Source organism: Brienomyrus brachyistius, chromosome 6 (assembly GCF_023856365.1).
Source record: "Brienomyrus brachyistius isolate T26 chromosome 6, BBRACH_0.4, whole genome shotgun sequence".
Lineage (NCBI taxonomy): Eukaryota > Metazoa > Chordata > Actinopteri > Osteoglossiformes > Mormyridae > Brienomyrus > Brienomyrus brachyistius.
In genome coordinates this window covers 21,256,069-21,282,651 of record NC_064538.1, presented here as the reverse complement: position 1 = coordinate 21,282,651, position 26,583 = coordinate 21,256,069, and the positions used below count along the sequence as shown (strand labels likewise).

Sequence of the window (26,583 nt, the reverse complement as noted above, 5' to 3'; positions counted from 1 at the left end):
TCCAACTTGCTCTCTGTAGGTGAGAGCAAGTTGGCCATGAAGAGCAACAGCAGCAGAGCTGGGGGTTAAAGGCCTTGCTGAAGGACCTACAGATGTACCGAGGCCAGACTTAAACCAGCAACCGTCTGATGACAGGCACAGAGGCTTAGCCCTCTGAGCTACATGCTGCCCCCCCCCCCCCCCCCATGGCTGAAGCACACATCTTTGCTCAGAAGGAAGAAACATGAACACAGAGAAATCATACAATCTCCATGAGTCACGGGCTGGGAATCAATTACAAACCCTGAAGGTGCGAGACTCAATGGCTACCCGATAGTCCACTCTGTCTATTTACAGTCTTTCTCAGTTGCTCTGGTACATTTTTGAAATCATCCCTAACCTTTGCAAAGCAGGAAGTGCATTTCTCAGAACAAGTCATACAAACGAATTTCCTGCAAAACTTCGTAACTTTCTCAAAGTCCTTAGTTCATCTCTCAAAAGTAAATGTTATGTCTAGGAACATGTCAGCGCCATTAGAATGAATCATTATTTACAAACATGATAGTCAGAATGTTGTCAATAAAACTTATTTTCTGATGTAAAACTATGGCCATGGTTTTGATGACGACTTTCTGCATGACATATATCAATTTAAACAGTATGAAGTTACACATTATTGTATGCACTCTAATTTGTTGACAAACCATGTCACGGCAAAATAAAAAGACATCACAGCACTACATAGCACAAAGGGAAAAAATTTACGTAAAATTAGAAATGCAAACTGAAATAGAACCGCAAATGCAGCTCTGTAAGGGGAATTACGGTACATCCTACAGTTCCTGATGTTCCTGTCTGCCAGGCCACAGATTCTCATTCGCATCACAATCGACATCTCCCCTTGCAATGCAGCGTAGAAAGAATCTTTTGGAAGGTTAGATCCAACCTCTGCAGGCGTCTGCTCCGATGTCTTCACATGCTGCATGCATGGCAGCCAGTAGGGTCGTCTAGGTATGTGACTGGCGATTGTAAGCCTTCCACCTCAATCGGGTTAAGGAATGTCGTTTTTCCATTGACGGAAATCGTAACACTGTGTTTTGTCCCGTCAATATATGCCTGACAACTGAAAGTTCATGAGATGCACCTCTGAGCTGTTTTAGAGAATTGGTTGATCATTCGATTGATCTGATGCTTCAAACATTCTCCTCCATTGGTGAAAGTCAACATTCACTTAAGAGAAATTCATCAGTTCAGGACACATTTGCAAAAAAAGCCTAATAGAAATGTACAGAAAATGTTCTTGACGGGTGATTGCAACTGATTTAACCATTTTGCATGTAATGCCTAGATGGAGTGAGATTATCCAATAGAGAACCACTATATTATATTTTGATCAACATGTGACAAGCAATTAATAATGTAGGAAACAGCAGACAATTGTACATAATCATTTACATGACTTTGACAAAGCATTTGCAATTTATCCAAAAGAAGGAGACATTGCTTATATGATGTGCAGAAGTGACTCAGTAATGTGGAGGCTGGATAAGTAGTTTTGAGAATTTAAATTCTGAATTGAGAAATGTACCAAAGGGACTGTAATTAGAGTGTTTTTTTCTTGTTTTAGTTAAGTAGATCCTTTACTTGCAATAAGCTATTTAATTTGCTTCAAATTCGCCCTTTCTTAAATTATATGAACTTGTTCGTATTGTGCATGCTCATCTTAAAACTGCTTATCTGGTTCAGGAGTGCGGGGGGGGGGGCTAGGGTCTATCCCAGGAAACACAGGGCAGGGGCCGGTCCGTCACAGAGCACGCGCATTACGAACATCAGAGGCCGTCCATAGTGTCTGTCACGGTTCTTTGGGAAATATTTCCCTCTACTGGGGAAAATGTAGCAGTACATGAGGAAAATCTTCCTTAATTTCTTTGAATGTTTTGTATTTTTTTTTAACAACGCGTACAATAAATACATTAATTTAACAAGCCGAAACGGTCAACGGCATTAATGGCGTATTCTAATAGTTTTTCTAATACAGTTCATCATATGGTCGAGGAAATACGAAAAAATTCTACGTATGTCTTTACCTTAAAGTTAATGTTATTGAGCGATATGCGTCACGTGAAAATGCTTTTAAGCTCATTATTACGGTGTCACGCCTAGAAATCACTAAAATCCAATGTGGCACATTGGCCGCGCTGTAATGAGCCTGCATGTTAGCGTCTTCCCTATATCCTGGCTTCTGTCTATTCACAAGAAGAAGGAAGTTAGACAAGTTAAATAAACGACTCATTGTACTTCTAACTGCACGTCGCGGGAAACGGATCGTATCCAGAGAAAAAAAAATCAAGTGTGTAGCGCATTGCGAATTAAAAGGTGGACAAGATCAGGCCGAAGGCTGAATCAATGAAAACCCCAAAATGATGGACAGCAAATCGGCTCTCGGAGTTCCGCAGGTAGGAAATCAAAGCACATCACTGAATGTACTTTTATTAAACAGTGTAAAAAGCGAATATTTTTCATATATATATATATATATATATATATATATATATATATATATATATATATATATTAGCTGTGATTATTTGCACTGGTTAAATGTGCTTTTCCTTTAAAGTTTTAATATATGACTCATGCTAAATATGTTACTTAAAACAGAACATGGCATATTTGTGCCCCTGAGAGGTAAAGTGGGCTATCCCACATTTTTGACCCCTACCCCCTTTCTGTTGAATATTTTCAATTGGATAAGTTGTTATTATCCAAGTCATACCTCTGTGCTACCTATGATATATACCAATTGTAGGGTATAGGCACACTCTGTAGCTCATTTGCTCAAAACCTTGTTGTTGTGGGATAGCCCACTTTACCTCTCAAGGGCACATTTGTTATTAACGAAAAATTCCAAACATATAAAACAAATATTTTTGGAAACTGAGATTAATCGTACCAAAGTGTCTGTTTATTACATGTCAAACTGAGGAAGTGGGGGGCTCCTCAGGTTCCCCCCCCTCTTGTCTGCTTTATCAGAGAGAAACATAACGATGTGTTATTTGTTTTGCAATGGCTCAGAGGCAACTTAATAATTATTTCTCCAAAAAGACTCCCGTCGTTTGGCGTGTCTAAATTGGCCCCGTAGTGTGAGTGTGAGTGTGTGTGCCCTGTAGTGTGTTGGCGCTCGCCCAGGGTTGGTTCCCGCCTGTGCCCGTTGTTACCGGGATAGGGTCCGGGTCCCTGCGACCCCAGTGGGGAATAGGCAGTTATGCTAATGGCTGGATGGACTCCCCTCGTTATTTGTTTATACCTGCCAATGACACGAATGAACTTGAGTAAAGTCTATTGGCCATTCCCTTTTTCAGCATCCCAAACGCCGAACGGCTTTCCGTGTTTATGTGCTTTTCGAGGAATGTTTTTCCTCGTTAACTCCATTTGCCTTGACGCTTCTTAGCTCAGCAATGAGATGCAGCTCAAGATCATGAACAAAGTGAAGAGCGGCGAGTTAAGCATTGAGGACGCGCTGAAGCAGGCTGAGAACATTTGGGTAAGACCCTTATATCTCTAACATGCACTGCTCTCTGCAGCTATGTGTGTTTTCCATTGCTTTTCTTTTAAAGAAGGTATTCATTTGGTCATTCGAGGTAGACATGATCAGGAGGAAGTCAGTCCGGTATTACTGGAAACATTTCCTTCTTGCGTTTCATAGCGCCTTACGTCTGCAACACTATTTTTAGGTCAAGGTCTGAAAAACACTGAGCGTTAATTTACTTGAGATTTGAATCGCTATTCATTATATAACTGGAAAAATGCTGATGTGAAAATAATACATAATAAAAAATGGATTCTTGGCTCCTTGCTAGTAAGGCCCTACTTTTGTTAAAGGTGAATAATTAATAAGGCCCCCCCCGCCCTGGGATATATTTTAATTTCTGAGCTATGTGTTCTAATTGTTTTTCACTGGTCTTTGTAGGGTTCACAGGAGAACTTCAGTGTGTACAAGTTCAACCGTTATCGCTGGCAGAAACGCATATTGCAGGTAATTACTTTGCCAAAGTGCAGGGGGAGTGGATTCAGTCACAAGGCGTAACTTTGCGAGATCCTGAGGCTTTAATTCTAGTGCACGGGACTCAAGTTATACAATAAAATCCAAATCTGAAGCTTAAATTTCCTATTAAGTGCCATATCTTAAAAGGTCTGTTTTATATTTTCAAAATCATTCAGATATCGCCCAGTCTCTTGTGAAAGACGACTTGTGAAAGCACAACATACAGTTTAGATAGACCCTACACATCGTGTATGTTGGATCGTTCTCAAAAGAACAGCATAGTACCCGTATCAGTATTCTCACCCAGCCACAAACCACATGCTTTGGAGTTTTTGCCTGTAATGAGCCTAATTTAGTTGTCATATAAAAATCAGATGATTAAAATGAAACAGATTGCAAATCAGGCATATTCATTTTTCAGTTTGCATTTTGTGAACAGCGGCAACGGGACGAGATCATTTATATAATCCCAAATCGGCAAAGCTATGTTGTAGTTATGGTTGTGAATTGGGTGTCTTAGTTATGAATCTGATTGGGCCTTCGTCTCGTCTAGATTGACTTTAACACTAAGATGGTGTGCAGCATTGAGAAAGGCATCGTGAAGCGGCAGATACCATTCTTCGAAGTGAAAAGCTGCGATGATGGTCCGGGAGCCAAGTTCTCTGTCTTGTTCCGTGGCCGACCCGAATACGAGCTGGAGGCAACTTCGCTAGAGGACAAGTACAAGGTAGTGTTGTGTCCCCATAATGGCCACGTCTCTCTCTGAATTTATTGCATTCAGACAAATGGCCTGGAGTACAACCCGTCTGTGTACTTCCCTTGGCTAATTATTACTTTAGTTTCCTCTCAATAGTAAAGTTCTTAGGGACACAAAAGATGTTATCGTACATCAGTGTTTCTCAAGCTAGTCCTTGCGGACCCCCAGACAGTCCACATTTTTGCTCCCTTCTAGCAATCAAGAACACTGAATACCTAGCATAGATGTGCTGGGAGTTGGGAGGGAGTAAAATATGGACTGTCTGGGGATTTCCTAGGAATGGGTTGAGAAACAATGCATTACATCATTGAAGATCGGAGTGTGCGGTGCTCTGATTCCTTCTAGCCTGGCAGACTTGCGGGTAAGATCTTTAGACCAACCTTGGATGTCCTCATGGTCTGCCCAAGAAATTTTTTTTTTGGTATTCTGCGTTTCAGATCATGCAGCTAGTAAACAGGATCATACAAGGGAACATAAATGACATTGGTGGACAGCTACAGACCCCAGAGAAACCTTCTCCACCCAGAAGCCTTCACCAGGGCCAGTTGTATCTCCAAAGAGGTGGCTTGGCCTCATTCAAATGGGTGAAGTATGGACCTATTAACTTTTCTTCCCCCTCTGTAATCCCGCATTTTATGGCTGGTTTAAATAGTAGCTGATAACATTGTCAGTTCATAAATACATTATTTGATCATTGCACAACGTTAAAGGGAACTGAGAATTATGGTTCACACTGATCCATAGAGTCAAGGGCTTTTCATCAAACGCTCAGATCTTTGTTCCGTTTCTGCAGATATGACATGATTCTGTGGTCTTATAACTCTAGGACAGCGGTAGTGTCTCTCACGTGATGTGCCAGGAAGGGTGCAGAATAGCAGAAGAAGGATAGTGGAAATGAGAACACGGTTTAACATATAATTGTTCTACATCAATCAGCAAGGCCTCCTGCAGGTTCTGCTTTTGTTTTTTTGTGCCGGTGAGCATTTCGATCAGGGAGATCAGGCCCTCTCTTATCTGCCAGGTATACGGCACAACTTCACGAGTCTCAGCTGACCCTGCAGCCCACGGGACAGCAAATGGCCACCAGCAGCGACGGCTACACCTCCCCACCCCTGCCCATCATCATCCACTTCTCGGACGGCAATGTCAGAGTGGAGAAGCTGCGCAGTTGCGACACCTTTTCCGTTCTCACAAGGGTTAATGAGTATCTGTGAGTAGTCCGACTGCATCAATAGTGCATTCTAGCATACGGAAATGAAAATCATCAAGAATGCTTTGGAATTCTGGGTCTAAATTACCAAGCAACAAGGAATGAACATGATGATCTTAATAGCAGGTTAGGTCATAGAGACCAGGCCACAGTTAACATCAGGGTTGTGTCATGACTTGACTGACTGGATGTTCAAGTTCAACAGGCCTTACCTGGTATTGTACTACTTCAGGACACAGAATTATCATATAAGAACAGACACAATAGTCAACTTTACATACACTCGTATTTTACTTATTTAGCAGGCTTTTTTTTTATCCAAAGCCAAATAAAACTGAGAAGGCAGGATCTGATTAAGATCAAGGACCCTGCTCAGGAACTCGATGATGTAATCACCATGTCAACCTTCTAATCACAGACCCAGCCCCCTGACTAAATGAGTAGCATAACATATCAGTATAAGTTATTACAATGCATTGTAAAGGTATTTATAGTGAATTATAGATGAAAGATTCTTAGAGCATTCATCAAGCATAATAAACATGGCTATAACATGTTGTCTTTTTATAGTTATAGCCATGTTTATGATGCATTATAATGTATTATAAAGGCATTACACATGAGTGGTTTAAGTAAAGTGTTAGCTGTACATTTTTAGTACCTGAATGTAACCTGAATGTAACTTTCTATATATCATAGTCTTGTTCGTTGTTTTAAAATCGTGACTGAGCGATCCAAGAGTTGCAATTTACTTATATTTCTGTACCTGTGCAAACGTAAAATAAAGGTTTAGTTCAGTTCAGTTCAGTGCCATAACATCCACCCTGGTCCAAAGTGCAACTCTTAAAAAGGGATGAAGGGAACTGCTTCATTGGTTGGGGCGAACATGTGTCATATGTTATGGACTGATCCACAGGTTCCGGGTTCCTGTAATGGATGAGATGAAGGGCGCAGATGCTGTGATGATCGAACGAGACAAGTGGGTGCAAGACATCGCTAGGCAGTGTATGGCCTGGAAACGCTGTTCCCAGTCTGAGAATCAGACCATTTATGAGACCATCGTGGAGGCGATGTCTTCACCCTTCACCCTTCTGGTGGAGGAGGCCGAGTGCGTGGGCTCCTTCGACGAGGACACGCTGACTCTGCCACCGGCGCCGCCGAGTCCCAAGCCATGTGCTTCCCCAAAGCCCCCAGTGCTTGTACCCGTTTTCCCCATGCCACCACCACCTCCACCCACAGCCCCCGCTCCACCCCCCCTTCCTAGCAAATCCAGCTCCAAGCCAATATCCAAGAGGACCAAAGCTTTTCACTGGGACCCGATCAACCAGGATAAAGTAATAAATGTCCCCTTCTATGAATTTTAATATTAACATTTTAGTGTATTAAAGATTTCTAGATGTTCATGCTAATTTAAATGCTTCCATCCTTTTCGTGTTGATCTTTCGTTTGACCTTCCGTGTTCCGTGTGTGAATTTTGTTTTTGCTGTCTGATAGTCTGATCGGTTGTCCGTCAGTGGCACCGACCTCTGTACGAGTTGACACTTTTTTTGTGTTCCATATAGCTCGGGAAATCCCTTTGGACTCGCCGCGACCTGGGAAATGTGCAGATTGACACATCCCGGCTCTACGGGCAATTTGGCATCCAGGATTTTGTGTATGCCGGAGGGCTGGAGTCCAACAGCAATCTGCAGATCATGCTAAACCAGAAAGTAGCCCACAACTTCAGTGAGTTTACAGTCTCCTCCTTCAGCAGAGATTCAGCTCTCTATTCAAATATCCCTCCAAAAATATAATGTTTATGTTTTCTGTTCTGTCAGCACATAGATTTTGCTATCTATTTGCTATATGCGTGTGTGTGTGTGTGTGTGTGTGTGTGTGTGTGTGTGTGTGTGTGTGTGTGTGTGTGTGTGTGTGTGTGTGTGTGTATACACACACACACACGTGTACACATACACACAGGTTTGCAATTATGTCTTTGTGGGGACTTTGTGGGATGCAATTTTAGTTTTTTGATTGCAGTCACAGATCTTTGTAGGGTCCATTTTTCAGGTCCCCTGGTTTTTGTTACATTTATTACACACAGCTGGTTATTGTTACATTGTGGGGGACATTTGGCCCCCACAATGGAATATAAACCGAATTCACACATACACAAACACACACACACACAGATATACATATTGAATGTCTTAAACTCAGGTTAATAATGTCACTTTTGCTGTTATTGCCTGAAATACTACTGGTTAACATGACGCTTTGACATATTTTAACCATGAAACAGGTTTGCTACTGTAGCACCAGCTAGCAGTGAGTGTGGGGTAACAATCGAGGACCCTTTAGCGTAAGCAGTGCATTCTGCTCATGATTTATACGCCATCTCTGTGTCTGTGATCTGGTCCGATTCTGATGCTAAGCACGTCCCCGTCTGCAGCAGGACGTGCTTTAAACGGTACGTGTTTGGGGTTGGGGGGGGGGGGGGGGGGAGGCATGCAGAGATACTTGACTAGTAAATCCCCAGCCAGGCCTGTGCTGGGGCTGTTTCATTAGCTGAGTGGGACCGGGCATTGTTCCTCCTAGAGGGAGGGATTAAGTTGGTGAAGGTGTCTTAGCTGGCAGATAGCTGCTAGGGAATCATCGGATGTCTGTGGGTGGGTGGATGCAACACCCCCTTGCAGAAGCTTCCTGTCCTCTGGGCAAGTCGACTGAGCCCCTAGATAGCTGAGTAAAAGACTTTGCTGGAAACCAATTTGGGCAAAACTGTGAATGACAAGAATAATTAGAGCAAAATGCCCGCGGGAGCAGAATAAATAAACAGTTGCCTTGACAATGGAGGCTTTGTTGTCCTGGATTCATTCCATCTTTCCTGGATGTGCCGTCGGTAGAAGCACATAGCGGATAGAAGTGATAATGGAACAGTGATCAAATCACCGTGCGCTATAAGCAGCGGCCTCCGGGCTGTGAATAATCGCACTTTGCATTAGAAGGCTTATCGATGCTAGTCTTTTTTATTTTTTTTGCCGCAGTTTACTATTCGTAAAGGTCAAAAAAGAGATGCAGCTGGGCACACCTGTCAATAGTCAATAATTAGCAATCCTGTGCTTCTTGACAGTCAAGGGTTTTTGTACAGTTTTTTTGATTGACTATATGCATAAATCTGCATTTCTCGTCACTTATTTATTCTGGGGAATACGGCATGACCCGCACGGAAATCATTAATCCTTCCCAGAAATATGAAGTGCTGCACCGAAGCGTTGTTAAGGGGGACTGTAAACGTGAGTAGATCCTGTCTACACCACCAGGTGGCAGGATATCACAATGATTTTCACACCTAAGCCGTATGGAGGTGAAGTCAGTCTGTTGCCGTGACAGCCGTGCGTGAAACACCGAAGGTACAATAGAAACGATGACCAGGAACATCTACGCTAAATAACCCTTGAAACATATTACCACAACTTCTGTAACGTCTAAATAATGCATTAGGGACATCACCTATTGGCTTGCGCAAATTCAAAAGTTAAAGTTTTTGGGTTTTTTTGTCTGTGGATCCACTGGAATAAATCTTGCAAAGTGTCAGAAAGTGACGGAAAACGAATCCCCGTAGGACGGCGTGTAGAGACGCAGCGGCAGAGCTTATGCTCAGCTATTTCCTGTTGTCAAAGCGTCGGGGAAGGCTCTGATTTAACAAGCCGCCAGGGCTGTTGTGTACAGCCAGAGGCTGACCTCAGGCATCCCCAAATGTGACAGCTGTGTGGCGTGGTGGATAAGGGCGATAAACTGAAATATTTGCAGAGTTGGAGACCCAGCAGACTATAAGGACATATCGTGCCTCTTTATCCCGAATAGCATCATTTCAGTGTCTGTCTCGCTGAGCATGCTAACGTTCTTCCCCAAAATTAACACGTTCAGAACAAAGAATGAAGAATGGTGTATAAAATTGTAATTTGGAATCATTCATGCCATTCGTGGGGTGTACGGTGTTTGCTTTCTCCTGTAACTTTTCCTCTCATTCCGATTTATGTGTCTAAGTGGAGGCCATTTCATATTGGGATCCCAAGTATGGGCCAGTCCTTGTCGTCATGGCACTGACAGGAAGGAGGGGGTCCCGCATGCCAGAATGCCTTGAATGGCAAAGCATGGGTGTGATTGTTTGTTTTTCTCCTTGGTTGTTTGTCTCCTGCTGAAAATACAAGCTTGGGGTCAGCGGATGCAATTAGGTGAGCTGCTTTCTGCTTTCAGGGTAGATGGTCCGGTCGTTCCCGCTGCCTTCCTTAGTGCCCGGTAGCAGTAGTGGACCTGCCTCCTTCCTAACTCTAATCTTCCACCCAGAGGTCAATTAGCACTTGCAGAGCATCACACCAAATAAATCAAAGCCTTGGTCTACAAAACAGATTTGATTGGCTGGACGTGTGACACGGAGCCCCACTGGAGCGGGATGAACTGGCCATATGTGAGACGGGGACACTTTCCGTGCCACTGATGTGCTTTTAGAGTCGTGGGGGACCTGCAGTTTGGGTTGTAAATCTTCTATTAATGTACCCAAATGTTCCTTCTGCACACAAGGGTGCCCAATTATGGCTCAAAAGAACCCCGATCCAGTTTTTCTTGCAGATTCCTAAATGTGCTCAAAGTTTGAAGACTAAAGAAATTTTTGATGCAAGGTTTTCCCCATTAGGGAGCCTTGAAGCCTGATAATAATAATAAAAAAAAAAACAGATGTTTTGATTAAAATCACACATACGTGAGATATATAGATATTGCCTAAAAGTGTTTCGCCGTGCTTTCTTTAAGATACAATTGGCTACCCGCCACCCTCCTCAGTGGACTGTAATGAAATCTACCCCAGGGTGATTCTATTCCAGGTCTGCTTAATACCACTGTAAGGTGCAATCACAAACTCAAAAATTAAAACAAATTGCCTTTTTTTTTCCAAGTGTCAGTAAGAGCTCTACATCAACCTGGGGGGCCAGATTATTTATGTGTTTGTGGCTTTTGTAAATAGGTTAGAGCAATTTTCGATAGCGCTGCATTTCTGAATTGCTTTAAATATCCTGCGACAGATTTACTTTCCCTCAGACGTTGATACAAAATTTGATGTAGTATTTTTGATAAAGTACATTTAATTTGTATTATCCATCCTTTTTACTGGGTCGGGGCTGGCAACAGTGTAGAGCACAAGGCAGGAGTACACTCTGGATGGGATACCAGTCCATTATAGCACACACGCACACACACACACACACACACACACACACACATTGCCAGCATGGCTGCATGTCTTTAGACTGTGAGACGAACCCCATAGGAAGCCTGTATGACTCATACAAACTCCACACAGACACACTCAGTCCCAGTTAGCAGCAATGCGGCTCTGCTTGCGCATAGCCTTTGCTTTACTCCAGGAGATGGTGTGTGGCTCAGTGGGTCAGGCCTCTGCGCCAGTGAGGGGAAGGTTGCTGGCTAATCCCATCCTGGGCAGAATAGTCACATCTCCGTTGGGTCCTTGAGCAGGGCCCTTAACCTCCTGAAATGCATCTGGGATGCCAGAAAAATGGCTGACCTTGCACTCTCAACTATATGTGCATATGTCTCTAAGGAGACCAAGAGAGGATATGCAAAAAGATGCATTACAGTCTTTCTGTACTTCAGTATTTAGTGAAGTTCTAGCCTGCCATCTGCTCCATATATTACAAAATAACAAGGACTCAGCACTGCTATTCGATTGCACGGAGAATGTTCGTGGTGTTTAGAGCTGCCTCCCTTGGTTCTTGTAGCTCCCCAAGTAGAGTGTAGCACTAACACTGCTAAGGTTGTTGGTTCAAATCCCAGGGAGCATGTGGATTGTCACCCTCCCCTCTACAGTAACTTGCTTTGGGTAAATGACTAAAATGTGTACTTGCATTTAATTGGATCTGGTTCAGATGTAGGTGTATCTCTTGCACTTGTACTACCTGTTTTCCATAAAAAAATAGTGGGATTGTATCAGGCCCCATGTGAAAACTGCAAAAACGTGGACAGAGAGGAAACGATAAGAAGATCCTGACCCTGTTCCCTGTAGACTTTGTGCGATGGCGTTGGAAAGATTTTAAATAACATGATATATTCTTTGGCCTGGTCTCCGCGGCTTTGCAGACCATATTGACCTATGGGTGGCTGATTTATTTGTGTTTTTTTTTTGTTTTTTACCGCAAGACCTGCTAGGCGTCAGCCTCTTGTGTTGAAGGGATTAGGCGAAAGACTGTCCTGCCAATTTGCTAGATCTGGGTAAGACCCAACAGCGTCGTGTCATAGCATAAATACAAAGATGGAGCCATTACCGTGTCGTACCCGTCGCTGGCCTTGGAGTTTTGTTCTGAGATTTTTGCTTAAGCAAGGCTGCTACTTCCTGAGATGTTTCCCTGACCTTCAGTAATGCTGCAAAATATTAAATCTGAATTCTACATCAGTCTGTGTTTGAGAATCAGTTAGCCGAGTTACAGCCCCAGGGCAGCACAGAGGCAGGTAGATAATTAAGAAAAGGCAGACTCTCATCTTTTTAATATATATTTTTAGAAAGATGTGAACTCTGTTTTTTTTTCTTTTTTTTTTCTCTCCTAACCCAAACATGCTGGCGAGTGTGTTGATTTTGTCTTCGTATTTTCTCCCCCCTTCCAGATATTTTCCTCAAGAGCTTCCCAGTGAAACCAGGGGAGCTGAAGGATAAGTTGTGCATTGTTCATGAGGAGGACGGTGGTCTCAGCGATGAGCAAATCGCCTCGCTTCGGAGGTAGGACCCCGCAACCTTCCGGACGAAGCCGTTCGATTCTGATGCCAGTGTAGTCATGCTTGTGGAAGCATGTGGCGTGATCTAGTGAGCACCTTGTTATCACGTGTAAAGGTGGATTATAGCTGCTATCCCATGTGCTACAATAACAGAATAGTAATAGGAAAAGGCCGAATGGTAAACAATGTAGTCAGCAGCAAGAAGAGATTAGAGGCAAATCCGGCTGAGACTGAAGGGAAGTGCATGTCGGAAAGGCCAAATACGGCCAGAAGATCAGAGGGGAAAAACAACTAGGCCCTGATAATACGAACTCATGACTGATCCTTTTATTGGAGAGGCTTTATGGGGAAAATTTTATAATGAAATGTTTGAGGAGATAAGTGGGGCCATGATTCATACAGTGGGGCCAACCTTATCATTAGCCAATGATATGCTTTGAATCTGTGAGTGACAAGGGATGGGGCACTCCAGTGTCCAATCAGCTTTCAGCTAGGGACAGTGCCCCTGAGGCCCCGCCCATTTGCATGCTCCTGGGAGACAGACAGATTTATTAGAAGAGACGCTGTGGGTCATTCTGTGAGAAGGTGCGCAGGGCTGTTTATTACACGTGTTTGTCAAATACCAAGGGGCATTCCCATGCGGTTCTGCGAGGAGCCTTAACAGAGCAATCCTAACAGAAAGGGCCCCTGTCCCTGCCCCTTTAATATTAATGTCTGGCAGCTTTGTGCTGTCCCCCAGCTCCCGATATACTCAGCGCCGCCTCCTAGGAGCAGCGCCAGACTGAACACGCCGTGTTGAGTCCATTTTGTGAGAGCGAGTTGAACTCGAGTGCAGCTACGGGCAGCACCCAAGCTCTGTTGACGGCCGCTATTTAACAGATCCGGAGCGAGTCGTCAGAAGTCATTTAGCTTTAATCACCCTCAGAAATCCCGCTGAAGCGCTGGGGATCTGCATAGCGCACTCTGATTTACCGGGAGCGGGGCAGAGGTGACTCTGGGCTGATTCTGAGCAGAGCTCTCACATTTTACTTTCCGTTTCTAAGAAAACAAAGCAAATTACTGTCTTTACTATCTACGTCCAGCTGGGTATTTTTGCTGGAGTGATTGCGGTTAAATAAGTGCCAGGAGAATCTTGGGACCTGATCTGTTCTTTAGATCCACAGTACTTACTGTCCAGTAACGTGTATAATATCTGCAGCTTAGATGGGTCTTTTTCCAAGCAAAGTCTTTGCTGTATTTCTGTAGGTTTAGCTACAGCTGAGGCATCAAGCGGTCTCACCAGAGCAGAGCAGGGAAATACCTCTTTTGATCATGGGTATTTGTGCTATGCTGACAGTTTTTCTGTCTATCTATTACCTTCCGTTTGATGTAAAAGGGAAGTCAGCTTTTACGGCTGAGCTCGATAGTGATATGATAATGGTAATAGGAGTCCTTTAAGTCTAAGGATCCAGGGGAATTTTGGACCTATTGCTTTGATTGACGTGATGAGTCATTGCTTGTATTGATTAAAGGTCTTTTCGGGGCCAGTCCAAGGCATGAGCGAACTAAGTGGCTGCTTTAGGGCCCAGTGGCCACCAGGGGGCCCCCACATCTGGTCAGCCTGTGGTTTGTGTGTGTGTGTGTGTGTGTTGGGGGGGGGGGGGCATATATTTATTACATTGTGGGGACCAAATGTCCCTACAATATAATTAAAGCCTGTTATTTTGACATTGTGGGGGCATTGTTTTGGTCCTGACAAGGGGAAACTCATTTTTAAAAAAATCGCAAAAAAAATAATAATAAAATTAAAATGCCAAAAGACTTTGTATTTTGTCTCGTTACTTATGAATGAGGTTAGAGCTGGGTAGGGGTTAGGGTTAGGGTTAAGGTTGTCATTGTTGGGATTAGGGTTTTGACCATAGAAAAGAATCGAGATTCCTCATAAAGATGTGAATGTGAAAACGTGTGTATGTGTGTGTGTGTATTAGAGCAAAGGGCCCATGTTTGCATTTTGCTTAGGGGTCCCAATAAGGCTGAGATGGCCCTGGGCTTTCTAGACCCCATTCAGAGGTAATTACTCTTTGGCCTTGTTTTTCTCAGGTACGTGCCGACTTCGGATGACATTGAGATGTTTAAGTCCTACAAGGGGTCTCCCTCGGAGCTCCACATGGTGGACCAGTACATGCTGGAGGTAAACCCTGCCTCCCAGGGCATTTGCCGGTCGCTTCACATGGCAGGAAATCCACAACCTTTCCTTAACAGCACAGGATTTTGCAGGGAATTATACGACACCTCCATGCTGTTTAGTCCCCTATTCCTTCCTACATGGCAGTAATTCCCACTCCTAGGGGAGGGACAAATTTCAGACCACTGTTTATTTCTGATGTACAATCACTGCTAAGTTTATGCAGGTAAAAATTTATGCTGATGCTGGTGAATTTTTAAATTTTTTTTTGCCGTGAATTGGGAGGGTGGGGTTCACATTTATGGCCCCCAGCTCCCAGTCCGGCAGGTAGCACTTGCAGTGCCGTTGTCTCATAAGCAGCTGTGGTATGACATGGGGTCTCCCCGTCCCCCGTCCCCTGCTAGAGTCCAATGTACACCACTGTTTTTTGTCCACGTTGTCACACCAGTCACACTAACAGTTCCACCATCTTTCCACCCAAGATGTGCAACATTCCATACCTCAGTGGTATCCTAGACCTTCTGCTACTGCTACGGGAGCTTCCTGTAAGCATGGAGGACCTGCAGCCGGTGAGTGCCCCCTGGTGGCCAATGTGAGCTTTCACACACACACACACACACACACACACTTTCCTCCCGCCCGCTGATCTCTTCACACCCCCATGTGTGCATTCTCACCACATTCCCTACATGGCCTGATTGCCCCATTAGAGCAGGATGATGCATGCCAAATTGGGAAATGCAAAAGTAGGGCATCGGATAAGATGCACCCGAAATAGAGAAGGTGTGGCTGCGGGGTTGTGAACATCAGCGCCGTCGCTGATGTTGGGCTCCTTCTGTGATCCTTGGGCAGGGAGGATGCATAAGCGCTTCATGAAGTTTCTGAATTTTGCTCAGCCTTTTGTACAAGCTTGGTACACTCAAACCCTGAGACAAACAAAAAGAAATGTCGTCAGTAGATTTTAGCTAAGGGAGATGATGCATCCAAGGCCACGGGAAAGCTGAGGTACTAAGCTGCTCAGCCATGCGGAACGAGAATATTGCATAGTGAAGGATTCTCATCAGGAAACAAATCATCTGGAGGGGAAGGGTCATGCAAACACATATTTTGCTTGATGCTGGGGGTCATTAAAGTCGCATGAAATGCAACTTTTTGTGATAATTGGGGGATGTTGAGATATGGAACTATCCTGGGCATGTTTGAGGTTTCAGTTGCAGTTGGTGTCAGCAGCATGTCTTGGGTTGGTTCAGACGTGGCTACAGATCTGCATCTCTGCTGTTTGTGAGCTGGAACCAGCTTCCTGTCCAATTGTTATTTTGTCTCTTTGGATGCTATAACAAAGGCCGGTACCCATGACCGCACAATTATATGGCTGCCTCCCCCAAACCAAAGCTACTATTATCCATGCTCACACACCCATGTACAGTTACAGATCTCTGTATGCATAATAATGTCAGTTCTCAGGTGGATAATACACATTCTGAAAGTAGCCAACTGCAGATTTTCTCATGGGTGCCCCCTAGTGTCCGGGCTACTTACCATGTGCTGGGATCTTATGGAATAGAATAGTGACACTTCATTCATCCATGGGGGGAAATTCTCATTTTGCCAACCCCATCTTGCTCTCCATGACTAAACACAGACTCATATACGGGTGAGTGAAGTTTGGGGGTCACAGTGCAGGGTCAGCCAGCATGCAGTCCCCCCTGATGCTGCGGTGGTGACAATGCAGGGTCAGCCCTCATGCAGCGCCCCCTGGTGCTGTGGGGGTCACAATGCAGGGTCAGCCCTCATGCAGCGCCCCCTGGTGCTGTGGGGGTCACAATGCAGGGTCAGCCCTCATGCAGCGCCCCCTGATGCTGCGGTGGTGGCAATGCAGGGTCAGCCCTCATGCAGCGCCCCCTGGTGCTGTGGGGGTCACAATGCAGGGTCAGCCCTCATGCAGCGCCCCCTGGTGCTGCGGGGGTCACAATGCAGGGTCAGCCCGCATGCAGCGCCCCCTGGTGTTGTGGGGGTCACAATGCAGGGTCAGCCCTCATGCAGTGCCCCTGGAGCTGGAGGCTAAGGGCCTTGTTTATGAACCACAGTCATGTGACGGTTCTCCTGAGCGAGAGGCATGAACCACCACCATGCCAATAACAGGCACAGTGGCTTCACCTGCAGAGCCACATCCACCCACTTGGTATGTTTGCACTAATGCCTTTGGACCTAAAAACAACCATCAGATTCTCTAGGGAGTCATGAGACAGGCTGCCGAGGGAGGGGGGGTATTTGTGTGCAAGTGTGCCTCAGGAAAAAACGAGAAGCTTGACAAAGCAGTTGATGTAATCATATGGCCAAAATCACAGGGGATTTCGCTGGTCCAAGTGCGCTGATCTGTGCAAAAGATGTGATCAGAGTGTCAGGAAAAACAAGCCGGGGCACTGTTCACTGTTCACTGTTAAACGTTACTGACTGCAATAGGATCTACAATCAGCCCCCAATATCCGGGGGCCTTTGGTTTCAGGACCTACCGCAGTTGCCAAAATCTGTCGACAGTCAAGTCCACAGTATTTGCATATAACCACCGCACATCCTGCCGTATACTTTAAATCATGCTTTTGTTTTAATGAGCTGAGAATAGAACAAAGAGTACAATAAAACATAGAATATTTAAAATACAGGTACATATGGAAAATATTATTATACATAGAGAACATATAAATTCATTCATTCTCCCTCAAGTGGCAGGAGACTGCAGCAGAGAATAACTATACATCACATCATCCACATAGTGGTAGCTTAAGTTTTGCTTTTTGTAACTTTCTGGATTTTTTTTTTTTTTCTTTTCGTATATTTTCCATCCGCAGTTGGTTGAGTCCGTGGATGCGTAACCTGCAGATATGTAGGACTGTATTTTGATTGGCAGGAAATTGGGTTACCTCTGGTAGAAGAGAAATCCTCAACCAGTTTCCCATAGTAACCTTCAGGGATGAAATGATAATTGCACGTACAGGAGACGAAACAAAGCCCAGGCAGGTCTGATGAATTGAATAGAAGCAAATAAAGACTATGAGTTGAAATAAGAAAGGCGAAGAAGCTGGTTAGCTTTTTATCACACATACATACAAAAGAGTCTCATGAAGCTTTTGGAAACTGTCAACAGACATGGAGTGTTAACCTTTCATTAATCAATGCCCTTTATCTTCGGTTTACGTGTGATGCGTTCAATGGCTCAGCATCTCTCTCGAGCCATTTTGTGAATCGATTCAGCATCTCGGAAGTAATCGTACCTCCACGCGTGATATTTAGTGCTTGATTACCCAGGGACTATTAACTAGTCGCATAAAACATGATGAATGTCTTCTGTATGACACCTTCACATAATGCTATTTTTTTGTGGTTTTCATCTCCAGCCCAGGTATGTTCCTTTTCATTTAAATTGGATTATTTCAGTTGTTCATTGTTATAGCAGACAGTTACTGAGTAATATATGCAAAATCACTCTTTTTCGTGTCTACTTTAATTTGAAGTTTATTATAGTCTTTAGAGCAACAAGTCATTGCAGACCATTTTGATCAAGCACAGCAGAAATCCCTTATACCTAGTCCACAGTGATTCTAACTGACCTCTGTCTGTATTGTCTATCCGGCACTGTGACATTTAAAACTAATTATGGACATTTTGAAAATGGAATAAAACAATGTGTGAATGATATAAAGTAGAAAATGTATCTAAAAATGAGGAGGATGAAATGATGCTCAAATTCATTATACAAAATTTAAACAGATTAGTTTCAGTTGTGCAGTTGCAGGTAAATTGTCCTCCGTTAATTCAATGCCTCAATCTTTCAGATTGAGAGAACGTTAAGAAAAAAAATTGTGCCCCAGATTCTTGTTATTTTATAGAGCTTGAGAAATATCCTCAAGCATAATGTTAGACAGCTAAAACATAATGTCTGGTATTCACCACAAGTATGTGAGGGACACTTAGGACTTTTCCCATTAATGCTTGAAAGCTTGGTCCTTCCTGACGTCATGAGCCAGGGTACATTAAAGAGGTTTTTTTTTTTCTCACTGTCTAGCAAGTATGGTGGTGGACAAGCTAGGCAGGAATCTAAGATGAGGTGTCTGTGACAGTGCTGATTATCTGTGAGCCACCATCCTTGATGGATCTGTGGGCTTTGTTTGTATGAGGGTGAAGGTGGGAAGGTTTCTGACTTTACCGAATCTCGCCAGCCTCGCAGACCGGGGGAGCCGGGCTGGATTGTGTGTCTGGGAACCTAATATGCTAACAGGTACAGAGTCAATGCATCGCAAAGGCATGTGCAGAGCTCCAGTGGGCTCTGAGGTCCTGCATTGGAAACGAATTAATGATCGACAGACCACCACCTTCTCCAGCACCTCCCTACCATTAATGCCAAGTGCTGTCACACCATTCATTGGGCCCAAAGCCTTTGCCTACCCCTGTACATCCTACAACACCTCTCACAGCCCTTAAACTTTCTCCTGCACTCTTGGGATTCCTGTCCTACCCAATGAGACCCGGCAAAGACCATAATACATCACTGTCAGAAGATGAGCTGGGGTTTTAACTTGTTTTATTTAATTTTTGATTCATGCAGTTTCGACGTTTGCTTGGTAAAAGCCCGGATCATGCTCACGCTGTCTGGCGTGGGTAGCCGCCAACGTGTGTGTGCTTGTTTACATTTTAATTTGTTTACACCTGTTACCAAATACACATGTCAATTTATGCCAATAGCGTTATCATTTTGCATAGCTTTGCCACTGAATGATTAAGTAAACGTTAGCTGAAATTAATTTCGGTCATTAATAATCATTTCAGGAATTGCTTAATTTATTATATTTTTCATGAATTTATCCTAATGTCCGAGAGGCAGTTTTTTACGGTGTTCTGGAGCTACATTTGAAATTAGCAAGTGTGACTTTAAATATAATTTGTATAATTAACACATGGCATGTACTGCATAAAAGAAATATATTTTTCCAGTTGTATGCTGGTTTAAAGAATGATTGTATTGGTTCTGAAGGTTTTCTGGAAGTCTGAGTAGACTAAGTTAACTAATTGTATCTGCAGTGCTGTGTGTACCTGGGGAAACCCTTGTTGTTATTGCTGGAGAAACCCTAAGGTTTTTAGACTCTCTGCCAATGGTAACCAAGGATGGAAGTCTCAGGAAAAAAAACAATGTTCAATGGTGATAGAAATCTGGGGTACAATAGCAGATCATTTGTGAGGTGTGGGTTTCGCCTACTAAAATATATTACGATATAGTGTCCATGGTTGACTTTGTACTCCGAATGGCTCATAATGTTCGACTCAAGGGTCTTCAGGAAGAGCTAATGTTCATGTCCATGCATTTCAGCTGGTCAGCCAGAAGATAAGGATGTGTTCACAGCTGTACAACTGCAGGTCATTTGTGACTGTTCTGGAGTACCTTCTTGCCATTGGCAATTACCTTAACGAGAATGCTGGAAAAGAGAAGGCCAAAGGATTCCGCCTTTCCACGCTGACCAAGGTACGCTCCCCCTCCTGCTTCACCTCCTGATTGACGGGGTACAGCCACGGGCCAGAGCGTGTGTCGGTGTGTGTGCAGCTTCGTTCCCTCGACTTTCTGTTTTCCTCTTTTGAGTCCTCGGAGACTGTTCAGTCAGCAGTTAGCAGGGCACTTCATGGAAATTAAAAAGTGCATATGTGACAGACAAGTTATAAGGTGAACAGGAACGGAGCCTCAGGAAATTCCCATCATGCATCTCTCACTGTAGATGTGAGTCACACACTTTGAAACTTTAGTATTCTTGTGTTAAATAATCGTAGGTAAGAGTTTAGCCTTGAATTATTCTCATGATGAAAAACTGTCACATTATTTGAGGGGTGGGGGTACATACAGTGTTTTGAACACTGAACAAAATGCTAGACCAGGGCTCTTCAAGTCTGGACCTTGATCCCAAATCCAGGCCTTGTTTTCAGTTCTCCCAGGCAGCTATTTTAATAATTACTGATTCTGATTGGCCAGAGGCTTCACACCCAGCTCACAGGTAAAGGAAGGCTGGGAAATCAGCAGTACTCTGACCTCGAGGACTGTGATTTGAACAGCCCTGGGCTAGATTATGGAAGTGAAACGACTATGACATAGACCAGTCTGGCATCTCTCATCTGCATAAAGGTTTGTCTGGCCTGCCTGCATTTGTTTATTTCAAAGAGACGGAGACATGAGCTTGTATCCATGCCTGCATTTCATGCTGTGTGCAGGTGTTTTAGCTGTTTCCTCCAGAGGCTACCCAGATATCAACATCACGAGGCTGAGAAGCGGAAAAGTCAGTAAATCCCATTGCCGCATTAGATGGGGCCCTCCCAGCATTTTAATTAAGCAATGTCGACAAGTACGCCCTTGATTTCCATAGACGGTAGCCATATCGTTATTACTACCTAGACGTTTTATTAAGGTCTCCAGCTCCATGAGCCCTTTCAAGAAAAGACTAAAACATCAAAAGACCGATTATCTTAAATGTGCCTTGATCAGGCAGAACCCTCCTTTGATCAGAATGGTTTTCTGTCTAAATAATTCAGATTAAAAAATGAGGATCTTATCATTCGAAATTCCTTTACAATGTAAACAGAAGGTTCTTTGGGCAAAAACTAATTGGACCAGAACCATGGCTGTCTATCCTCTAATGGCCCATCACACACATATCAGAGGCAGGTTCTGAACCCAGGAGCTATCTGACCACCTATCCACCTCTCAAGCACGGTAACATGATTGACAAATAAGGTTTTCTAATATTTTCTTTATTGGTATAAAAGTGGCCAAGTATGAACACATACAGTATATGAGCGAACTTACGAAACCCATTACAGTTAGATGTATGCTACCTTTTGATGCGTGGAGTGTCGCTCTATGGGTTAGGACTGTGCCTGTGTTTTGGATGGTCATTGGTTCAATTCCCATGGTTGATTATTTTGGCTGTTTAGACCCTATCGCAGTTGCTCCAGGGACACTCTGACCCTGCTTTCTGAGCTGAATTTTGCTTTGAGTATAAATGTTTCTGCTGCATAAATAAAAAAAAGTATTTTATCTGCATTTGCATTTTTTATCATCTAAACTGAAAAATGGTACTCAGAAAAAAACTTGATAGGTTTCCTGAACGTTGGTGTTGCATTCAGTTTATTAGTTCTTTTTTTCATATTATCATTGTACTGAAAAGCTGCAGACATAGTCTGTAAGAGTGAATTGCATTATCTTTTATTTTACTCTCTGCAAAGATGCTGAAATTTGATGCTATAAATCAATATTTATCATAGACAGGATTGTTTTCTTGTACTTCCTTTAACCAAAACAGTCAAGGTAGGATCTGCTAAATGTGAAATAAACGATCGGGACAGAAAGACATGTAATTCCTTTTAAAACTAACAAAAGGTCATTATGGTAAGTTGTGATGTCAAAGTCATTGAAGATTTATCAATGGCCGTCTTCCACATTCTTCGGTTACACAGGAGTCTCTCCTGTCGCAAAACAGGATCTGGCCCTTCGATTCTCTGCCGGTGGGCCGTCGGTGGCTGTCCAAAGGCACTGTCCGCCGATGGCTGCTCGTGCTTGGGGTCGTATGGCTCTGCTCTGAGCTGTGGGGGTCAGGATCACACTCAAGCCCGGTGTGTTTCTTCTGCAGCTCTCGCAACTCCGTGGGAAAGACAGGAAGTTCACCTTGATGCATGCCCTCGTAGAGCAGATCAGGTTACACGGTCCCCAGGTGGCAGTGTTTTTCCAGGAGCTGGCGGAATTTGAAACTGTTCCAGGGGGTAAGCTAATCAAAATTTGATCAAAACTGAAAGTTGCTGCCATTCTCTTGTGACCCCCTTGGGAATGAACTTTTTGTGGTCTTCCACAGCATCAATTAAAGGACTTACTGCAGAGGTTGATGGTAAGTCTATTATTATTACAGGACATTCAATACATGAGTTTTATATAATTAGTTCTCTGGGACATGCAACATTAATGTACATTTAAAGACACATATGTACCCTTTAAAAGGTTGGCAGTATATTCTGGTAACGCGATAAATGATGAATCTTGACTGTAAGATGAGGCTGTGACTTAAAGTGACTGAGTTCAGGTTTTTTTTTTTGTCTTATATTAAATTCTGTGAAAATGGTAATTTTAGATCCAGTTATGTACACAGATGACTGGATTTATTCCTAAAGACAGTTGACACATGCACTAATGCTCCTCTTTTGGGTGGATAAAGCCATGAAAGGGAAAAAAAAAGATTTAAGGAGGAGATTTGCTTCAATAGCCAGAGAAGATTGATGGTGCCAGTGATTCTCACCTTCTAGTTCTGAAGAATGAGCTGCAGAAGGTCATTCAATACAAAAAAACGTACAAGCGAAAAAACCAGGGAACTCAACATCAAAAGTTCATGAAAGATCTGAAGGTAAATCTGTTACTGCTTTGCATTTTTCTTGATTTAAGGATTAAGGAACGGACCATTGCATGTTATTTATATAACTAAAATAACAAATATCCATCTATAGGACCACTGTGTGTTGCGTAATGGTAAACAAGAGCACCATTTACCTCCGAAATGGCCCTACAGTTATATACTCCAGGGCAGTAATGAATGACTGAGCCAGCCAATAATCCCTTGTGCCTTGCTCTCTAGACGGCGATCGAAAGGATCAGTTCTGACCTCTCTCAGATGACGAAGAAGTGTGAAGAGATGAAGAAACTCTACGCTGATATATTGGTAATTCCCGACTTATCATCTCAGCATCTGTGTCGTACCACCTGGCAGGCAAAGGTAGATAGTTTCCAGGCCTTAATGCTTGGCCCTGCTCTATCCTGTTATTTCATAGTTTAATCTGGTGAAAATGGAGCAGGAGAACATGTATTACAGGCTGATATACACTCGAGGGCTTCTGCTTTTCTGATCCCACGGGGCCTGCTTTCTGTTCGGGGCCAAAATGGAAGCAGACCCTCTCCGTCTTTTCCGTTATTGGAAAACGTGCCACCTGCACGGCGCCGCCGTTAATGTCACGGGGAAGGATGCAGCTGTTGGGCGTCGTCCTCAGAGGGACCGTCTGGCGGCTCCGTCGTATCGGAGTTAGTAAGTCGGAATGGTGGTGGGATATCAAGGTAAGTGCGCGTGCAGGAGCAAACTTGCTGAGCAGAAAAATACTAATTGCTTTGATGGATTGCACTTACGATGGAATTTATCAAGTATGGGACGGTCGATCCTTGTGAGATGTATGTTTTTCGTCATTTTTGAAATAGCTGGAAGGTGGCATTGTCGGCGGGCGTAGCGACAGAAAAGGATGCGTCAGACTCCTTCAAAACTGCCCACCCACTGCTCGCTAAAAAAACCCCCATCCCTACATGTTGGGAATGTGATTTATTCACGTTTTACCATCTGGGTCGGCAGGGGCTTATTGCGTGTGTCGCATGCGTTGTGCGTTATAGCTTTAGTGTTTCGGGGAGCAAAGGTCACTTTCCCCATAGGACACCTGCATTTCCTAGATGTCCCGATTTTGGTGAGAGCAGTCAATCATCCCAAGGAATGTCTGTGCGGGCGTGGCATGGGCGAGCGGCTGGACCTGACAGGGAGCGTGGATGCACCTCAATCCAGTGGGGAGTTTATTCTAACGGGCCCCCGTGCCACCTGCACAGATTGTCGGCCAACCCAACAGATCACTCACCAGGGGGTCCCCAAACCGCTAAGAAAATTTGAGCATTGGTGCCCTGTGAACATACCCAAATGCCCATCCTGGCAACACCCCTGCCCCTCACTTAAAGCTGCCCCCCGCTGGCTTCTCGTGTACCACTACTGTCCAGGCAAAACACAGTGTGGCTGCTGACACATCCCTCGCGATTCCTGTACCCCCCCCCCCCACCCCCAAAAGAGCCGCTTTCAGGGTGGCCGACGGATGTCCCTTTCGTCCCCATGGAATCGATACGTTGGCATCGGCAAGGTAGGATGCAGCAGGGGGCGGGGGGGGGGGGGGGGGGGGGTTTCCACGAGGTCGCCCTCTGTCGCGTCTCTCCCACTGCACTGCGGATTCTTCCCGGCTCGGTTGAACTCGGATCAGCACTTTAAACCGGGACGCGTCACTCCCCTTGGTGGAGACAAAGAGTGCAAGTACCCCCCCCCCCCCCCCCCCCAACTTTTAATGACTTTCCAAAAGTCCTTACTTGTGTGAGTGAAGCGTTCTTTTAATGTTATTATTAATTAAAAAGGAATCTTAAACCAAGTATTGCCATTAGACATTAACAGATCGCATTTTCCTCTCTGATTAGGCGCCGGGATCCCATGTGATGCTGGACTTTGCTGAAATAAATAGCCATATTACAGGGGAGGCTTGCGGCAAACCGCGCGCCGAGTGCTCCATGCCACAGCAGGCGTTAAAGACGGTGTGATCTCCTCACCTCCCCAGCGTTACGCTAAGCCGCTTCTCCCTCGTCCCAGGTGAAGTTCGGGGAGCCGCTGGAGCAGGATTCCCAGGAACTTTTCCGCTGGGTGGGCTCCTTCATCGCAGAGTTCCGGAAGATTTACACGGAGGCCGTGCAGTGACACTGTTGTCGCATCCGGCTTCACGTGCAGTACTGGGAACCAGCACTGGCAAGATGAACCGAAACTGAAAGTACAAAGAGGGTGAATGTTCAGAAAGGGAGCCGCAGTGTGGCTCTCAAAGGAAATATTAATTTGTGAATTTGTAATCTGCAGCAATGGGAGTTTGGCAAAATAAGCTACTGCTAAACACAATGTGGAACATACAGAAAAAAAATAAGAAACTACTCTGTATTTTTTAAAAATCTGTATTTTTAAATGCTGATTTAATCCTGGTCCTGCTGGCAGAAGACTACACTGCGAGACGGGCTGCTTCCAGGCTCAAAGTTTGCAAATGTGAAGTAGCAGACACTAGCAGTGACAAAACACCAACTTGGTAGAGTTCAGAAGCAACTTTGTAATGCCAGAGACGACCGTTAACTTATCCGACAGTTTCTCATGAATCGGAGGATGACATCATGTGACCTTTAAATGGAATGGGAACCATTAAGCGAAGGCGTGAAGTGCACTGCTAGGACAGTTCATATCAGGCTTCTAGAAGTCAGACTGTAGATCCACAAAGCAAGGAAGGAGCCCTTAGTCAATATGAAGCAGAGAAGAGCTAGGCTGCAGTTTGCAAAATATATGTGTGTGTGTGTGTGTGTATATATATATAAATATATATTATTCACAGATGCACACCCGGGAATTTGCTGCGGAGTTTTTTCCAGAGCTGTATTTGTATGCACTAAACTATATATTTTTATGTGTTTTACATAAATTGTGAACGACAGACTGACACGTCATTTGAGATGAAAAATTCTTTTCATTTTAATACTTTTGAATTTTTATTTTATTTAATGTTACAAAATTTTAGATTTTTTTTTTTTCTTCATGTTTATTCGATTATAACACAATCCTAACAAAAATTTTTTCGGTAGATATGCTCATGCTATGTACATATGAGAATGCAACTTGGTAATGCAGAGTTTTATGAATATTTGCATGTCTGTGTAAAGGACTAGAAACTGCTCTGCGTTGCACTTGCTGTCTCATAACATTTCCACAACCTTAATTAAAAAAATTTAACTGAGAAGTAGTTATTAAAAGTTAATTAAATATTTATCATACTAA

The 26,583-nt window shown here is 43.9% G+C and overlaps 1 protein-coding gene across 1 annotated transcript; it reads left to right on the top strand.

The window, feature by feature from the left end:
- Positions 1–1,987: 1,987 nt before the first annotated feature.
- LOC125744435 (formin-F) lies at positions 1,988–26,583 on the top strand. Its single transcript, XM_049016245.1, has 17 exons — positions 1,988–2,435; positions 3,431–3,523; positions 3,950–4,015; positions 4,578–4,751; positions 5,219–5,370; positions 5,803–5,991; positions 6,908–7,325; positions 7,554–7,716; positions 12,643–12,754; positions 14,830–14,920; positions 15,397–15,483; positions 20,277–20,429; positions 22,579–22,708; positions 22,798–22,830; positions 23,243–23,340; positions 23,569–23,652; positions 25,369–26,583. The coding sequence occupies exons 1-17, from the start codon at positions 2,400–2,402 to the stop codon at positions 25,471–25,473; spliced, it is 2,184 nt and encodes a 727-aa protein (XP_048872202.1). The 5' UTR covers positions 1,988–2,399; the 3' UTR covers positions 25,474–26,583.